The following is a 6,569-nucleotide window of genomic DNA, read 5'->3' on the forward strand; positions in this document are numbered from 1 at the left end:
ATGAAGATCTCTTGGCTGGCTTGTGGAACCCTGGCAGTCTTCTGGGGAGCAGTTCTCGGATCAGGTACGGGGCAGCCATTTGGAAATCATGTCTAAACAAAACTCTTTGGTGTCTGCATGAAACTGCTATTAATTGGCGCATAGTTGTTGTTTTTTTACTAGGATGTCCTGACTGGAATTTTTAAAATATTGAATGATGGGAGGAATGTTCAGTCTGTCAGCACCGAGAGCCAGCGTTGTGTAGTGGTTAAGAGCAGGTGGATTCTAATCTGGAGAATTGGGTTCCCCACTCCTCCACATGAGTGGCGGAGGCTTATCTGGTGAACCAGGTGTTTCCACACTCTTACATTCCTGCTGTGTGACCTTGGGCTAGTCACAGTTCTTCAGAACTCTCTCAGCCCCACCTACCTCACAAGGAGTCTGTTGTGGGGAGAAGAAAGGAAAGGTGGGATATAAATCCAAATTCCGAATACCGTGCATTCGGATTCATTCATATTCGGGCAGGACATATTCGGCCGATTTGTGCCCGAATATGCCCGAATTCGCCCAAATTCGGGACAAATCCAGTATTTGTTGCACCTGAATCTTCAAGCCTAGTGGCAATTGTCAGACTAGGTATATGGGAAACCCAGGTTCAAATCCTAACAGCTAGCAAGCTCGATAGGATGGTGTTTGGCCAGTCATCCTCTCAGCCTTATCTAGGGTTGCCAAACTCCAGGTACAATCTTATGTTTTCCCAGAATTATGACTGATCTCCAAACTACAGAGATCCGTTTACCTGGGGGGAGGGCAGATTCAGAGCGCAAATTCTATGACATACTAGAAATTCTAGGTGAAACCCCTCCCAAAATCCCCCCTTCAACAGGCACTGCCCCTAAATCTCCAGTAATTTCACAGATGGGAATTAGCAACCCTAGTCTTACCACACAGTTTCTGTCAGGATAAGCTGTACTCAAATCTGTGCAGGAACAGCAGAATAAAAATGGACTTGATACATTTTTTAAAGCCAAACATTGAATTTTAGCTCTCTCACAGTTTCTACTATGTTTTTAAGTCAGCGTAAGGAAGTAAATCTGTGGGCTGGAAGGCTGAATAGAGCAAAGGAAACCCAAGTTTGTTACTCTTGTTTAATGAACTGTTGCTTGCTTAGTAAGAAGGAACATGATAAATGCTTGCAGGGAGATGAAGAAGCAAGGATAATCCTTTCCTAACGCCCAGGTCCAATTTCTGGAATCTCAATTTTTAAAAAGACATTAGCCAGAAAGTCTAGGAGATACTCTGCTCTGCCTGAATTCCTGAAAAATGGCTGCCAGTTAGCAAAAAAGACTACTTCACACATCTGGTGAAATGCCACCTAAACGTTCTTGTTTCACCTCATGACCAACACTTTTTTTGTTGTTATTGGAAGATTATGACTATGGTCTCGATGATGAGAGAGCAGTCCTTGCTGTTGACAACAAGTGCAAGTGTGTAAAGGTGACGTCAAGCTTTGTCCCTTCCAAAGAGAATCCTGAAGAAGAAGTCTTGGAGAGAAACATCCGCATCATGTAAGCAGCACCCTGCTGTGTTTCCTTTTCTTTTTTTTCTCCCCTGTACCATCCTGTGAGAACCAATGTGGCATCGTGGCTAAGGCAACTCTAATCTGGAGAACTGGGTTTGATTCCCCTCTCCTCCACATGAGCAGTAGATTCTAACCTGGTGAATTTAGCTTGATTCCCCACTCCTCCACATGAGCAGTAGATTCTAACCTGGTGAATTTAGCTTGATTCCCCACTCCTCCACATGAGCAGTAGATTCTAACCTGGTGAATTTAGCTTGATTCCCCCCTCCTCCACATGAGCAGTAGATTCTAACCTGGTGAATTTAGCTTGATTCCCCCCTCCTCCACATGAGCAGTAGATTCTAATCTGGTGAATTTAGTTTGATTCCCCACTCCTCCACATGAGCAGTAGATTCTAATCTGGTGAATTTAGCTTGATTCCCCACTCCTCCACATGAGCAGTAGATTCTAACCTGGTGAATTTAGCTTGATTCCCCCCTCCTCCAAATGAGCAGTAGATTCTAATCTGGCACTTAGTTTGATTCCCCACTCCTCCACATGAGCAGTAGATTCTAAATTGGTGAATTTAGCTTGATTCCCCACTCCTCCACATGAGCAGTAGATTCTAACCTGGTGAATTTAGCTTGATTCCCCCCTCCTCCAAATGAGTGGCAGAATCTAATCTAGTGAACCGAGCTCAATTTCCGACTCCTCTACATGAAGCCCGCTGAGTGACCTTGGGCCAGTCACAGTTCTCTCAGAACTCTCTCAGCCCACATGGTGACAGGGAATGACAAACCATCTCTGAATGTCTCCAGCCTTGAAAACCTTATAGGGTCGTCATAAATCAGCTGTGACTTGATGGTGCTTTCCACCACCACCACCACCACCACCACCACACCACCACCACCACACCACCACCACCACCACCACCACCACCACCACACCACCACCACCACCACCACACCACCATGTACAGACAACCTGTGCAGCATAAGGAAACAGAAAATACATGGTCCTTCCATTTGAGAGGGATTATCTTTCCTCTCTCCTAATGTACAGCTTCTGTGAACTTGGCCCCTCTTCTACACTAAACAGTGAGGGAAAATGAGACAGAAGAGGAGCAGGAAGGATATGATGACAAGAGGATGCCGTGGTCTCTTTCTCTCTTCTCTGTGGCTATGAGCAGTAGCCATGTTAAGCTGTGGCAGTAACATTGCTGCCCTCCAGGTGGTAACTGGAGATCTCCCACTATCACAACTGACCGGCTCCAGGGGAGAGAGATCAGTTTCCCCTGGATAAAATGGCCACATTGGAAGATGGGCTCTCTGGCATAGGATTGTTGTTCTGAGGATGAAATGGACAATTAAGGAAGCCAACTTGGGTCCCCATTAAGGGGAAAGCTGAGGTATAAGTGACTTAAATAAATAAATAAGCTGCATTCCCCTGGAAGGACCTTGTCGATAACCTTTTTCTTGGCTTCTCCAGAGTTCCTCTCAAGAGCAGGGAAAACATCTCGGATCCCACCTCGCCAGCGAGGACCAGATTTGTCTACAAACTTTCCAAACTGTAAGTGTTTCTACCTCACCGGAGTCCTTCCCCCTGTCTAAACCTGCCTTCCCCAAGCTGTATCCCCAAACCTCCGGGGATTTCCCATCCACAGCTGCCAGTACTATGCAATAATGTCCTTGTTTTATCACTATGGGTATCCGTGGGATCAGTCGCCCACACAGCCATTCTTGAGCTGACGGACTGAAAATGTTACAACCTGTTGAGAGTGTTGGATGGAAAGTGTTAAAATAACACCAGTGCATCTGAAAGTAAATCGAACAGAAAACAGAAGACAAAACCACCCGTTATGCAAAAATGGGTAGCAAACCCTTTGACTCCCAAGTTACAGGATGTGGCTGTTTGGGGGCAGAGAAGCAGAAGGACTAAAGAAGGGGATATTTCAACCCTTATTCTCTCCTGGTGGTCTGCTGCTGAAAATTGCCTCAAACTGTTCCACCTGCCCTTTGTAGGGTTGCCAATTCTGGGCTGGACAATGCCTGGAGATTTGGGGGAGCCTGGAGTTTAGGGAGAAATGGGACCTCGTCTGGGTATAATTCCATCAAATCCACTTTCCAAAGAGAGAGCCAGCGTGGTGTAGTGGTTAAGAGCAGGTGGATTCTAATCGGGAGAACCGGGTTTGACTCCCCACTCCTCCACCTGAGTGGCAGAGGCTTATCTGGTGAACCAGATGTGTTTCCGCACTCCTACATTCCTGCTGGGTGACCTTGGGCTAGTCACAGTTCTTCGGAACTCTCTCAGCCCCACCTACCTCACAAGGTGTCTGTTGTGGAGAGAGTAAGGGAAAGGAGCTTGTAAGCCACCTTACAAGAAAAGTGGGATATAAATTCAAATTCCTCCTGCTCCTCCTCCTGCTCCTCCTCCTGCTCCTCCTGCTCCTCCTGCTCCTCCTGCTCCTCCTCCTTCTTCTTCTTCTTCTTCTTCTTCTTCTTCTTCTTCTTCTTCTTCTTCTTCTTCTTCTTCTTCTTCTTCTTCATCATCATCATCATCATCATCATCATCATCCCAATGAGGTATAACCAGTGGTGGGATTCAAATAATTTAACAAATTGTTTACAAGCACCATTTTAACAACCGGTTCTTTCAAAGTGGTGCGAACCGGCTGAATCCCACCACTGGATATAACCCAACAGGTTAGGATTTGAACAAAAGTTTTGCAAAATTACTCCATGATGGCAAGAGGGTATTTAAAAAACAAAAACAAACAGGTGCAAATTCGGTTTGCCTTTCACACTGTGGAATACTTACTTCAACTGTGGATTTCGATAGGCGTATCAGCTGACACTCTTCCTTGAACAATCTCTCTTCTAGCTGTGACAAGTGTGACGTGGCGGCAGCCAACATGGGCGACCAAGGAATCGTTGCTGGGAAGAGAGTTCCGCGCTCTGACCCGGATGAATCCTGCTACACCTACGACAGGAACAAATGCTACACGGCCTCAACTCTGTTCTCACATGAGGGAAAGACCCAGCCCATTACGACTGCTCTCACCCCTGAATCCTGTTATCCTGATTAAAAATAAGCTGTAACATCAGACATCGCAGGCAGACCTACACTGCACGCTTCTACTGGTTTTAAGTTACTGGCATGGCTTCCCCCCCAAATATTCTGATGTGGATAGTTTGTTGAGTGTGTTATAGGTGGCCAACTTTCTAGAGATCTCCCAGAATTACAATTGATCTCCAGACTGCAGAGAGATGGGTTGCCCGGGAGAACTGGGCAACTGTGAATGGTGGATTGTTTGGCTTAATACCTAGCTGAGGTCACTCCCCTTCCCAAACCCCGCCCTCCTCAGGCTCCACCCCCAAATCACCAGGAATTTCCCAGTCTGGAGTTGGCCACCCTAGCGAGAATTCACAAAGACTCCGCAACAGAGAAAAGGGGAAATGTAGCCCGGTGCAAAATCTGAGTCCCCTCCCCCCGTATGGGCGGCTGCCCTCCCGCACCACAACCAAACAACTTTTTTTGCACCTGGTCTTAAAGTCAGTGTATGGACCCGGGGGGAAGGGGGAGGTGTTTGGGGTGATTTTCCGCCCCCCACGTGACTAAATGGCCACAGCCCGAGGACATTTGACCCCACATGTCCCCCTGGGCGGTACGCCCCTGTTCCACAATCCCCTCTTAATGCAACAGGTGAGCTGAGGTTCAGAAAATAGATATTACATCAATTTAAGTCTGTGGTGTCAACATACAAAAATTGTTACTGACTAGGGTTGCTGGGTCCCCCCCGGGCCAACAGTGGGGAATGCGGGGTAGGGTTCCTAGATCCTGTAGATTTGGGAGCTGGAGTCTGGGGAGGTCTTTAGTGGGGTACATTGACATAGATTCCACCCTCCGAAACATCCATTTTCTCCAGGGGAACTGATGAAATTGGGACATTCCTGGAGATTTGGAGGTAGTGCCTGAGGAGGGCAGGGTTTGGGAAGGGGAGCGACCTCAGCTAGGTGTTAATCCAAACAATCCACCATCCAAAGTTTGGAGATGAACTGTAATTCTTGGGGATCCCCAGGGCTCACCTGGAGGCGGGCATCCCTATTACCTACTCAAAAAGTTTGAAAACAATCCTCCCTACCGTCGTTTCAAACCAATCTGCATCAGCAAAATGCTCTCCTGCTCTTTCTTCCCCTTCTAATTTCTTCCACTTTACAGTATCGTATTTTTCTCCTTGCCTGTATCTGCAGCATTGAATTAGTCCATATCAATAAAAGTAAACTTTCATCCTCTCTTCATTTGCATCACTGGTTCTATATGGGTACAAAATTGATGGTACGCCACTGAAAGGAATAGGGCTGTGTTGTATTAGTGTGACTCCAATAAGCTTTAAATAACTTAGGAAATGTCAACATTTTTCTCTTCCCTGGGATTGGCAATTCAATCATATGCAAAATTACACCAGTCTATAAACCCATGGAAATCAACAGGATTAGATTGGATTAACTGCAGAGGTGGGATCCAGCAGGTTCTCACAGGTTCCCGAGAGTAGGGTACTAATTATTTGTGTGTGCTGAGAGGGGGTTACTAATGGGTGATTTTGCCACGTGATTTTTGCCTTAGTTATGCCCCTCCTCTCAGCAGTAGCGCGCAGAACTTGAAGCAGAGTAGCAGGAGGTACACCGGCGTGCCTGGGCGCCATGCAACTAAGTGCTTTCGTTTCCCGCCCAAGGATCAGTGCAGCTGCTATGCCCTTGCCACAGCCCCCCCGCCTAGGAATGCCCAGCCACGCCCCCCCAGGCTCCCCGGGCCAGCCCCATTGGCGCTACGCCACAGTTTGAATCCCACCACCATGGAAACCTGTTACTAAAATTTTTGGATCCCACCACTGATTAACTGTCTTTAGAATTAATCTCCTCAAATGATGGGGAAGGGTCATTGTACCTTTCAGTCCTCTCTGCCTATCTAGCTAAAATCTTGGAAGAAAGAACACGACAGACACATATTTACTGTTTATTTACAAATGTAC

At 46.9% G+C, this 6,569-nt stretch overlaps 1 protein-coding gene across 1 annotated transcript; it reads left to right on the plus strand.

Annotated features, from left to right (window-relative positions):
* On the plus strand, positions 1–5,074 carry JCHAIN (joining chain of multimeric IgA and IgM). The gene is made up of 4 exons (XM_048482440.1): positions 1–64; positions 1,409–1,547; positions 3,029–3,109; positions 4,421–5,074. The coding sequence occupies exons 1-4, from the start codon at positions 1–3 to the stop codon at positions 4,623–4,625; spliced, it is 489 nt and encodes a 162-aa protein (XP_048338397.1). The 3' UTR covers positions 4,626–5,074.
* Positions 5,075–6,569: the final 1,495 nt, after the last annotated feature.

The sequence above is a fragment of the Sphaerodactylus townsendi genome, unplaced genomic scaffold (assembly GCF_021028975.2).
Source record: "Sphaerodactylus townsendi isolate TG3544 unplaced genomic scaffold, MPM_Stown_v2.3 scaffold_170, whole genome shotgun sequence".
NCBI lineage: Eukaryota > Metazoa > Chordata > Lepidosauria > Squamata > Sphaerodactylidae > Sphaerodactylus > Sphaerodactylus townsendi.

Excerpts from the sequence above, each read along its gene's own strand:
- JCHAIN (XM_048482440.1), top strand. The coding sequence starts at position 1 with ATGAAGATCTCTTGGCTGGCTTGTGGAACCCTGGCAGTCTTCTGGGGA. Across the intron at positions 65-1,408 it reads GGGAGCAGTTCTCGGATCAG|ATTATGACTATGGTCTCGAT; the intron begins GTACGGGGCAGC and ends TGTTATTGGAAG. Across the intron at positions 1,548-3,028 it reads GAGAGAAACATCCGCATCAT|AGTTCCTCTCAAGAGCAGGG; the intron begins GTAAGCAGCACC and ends TGGCTTCTCCAG.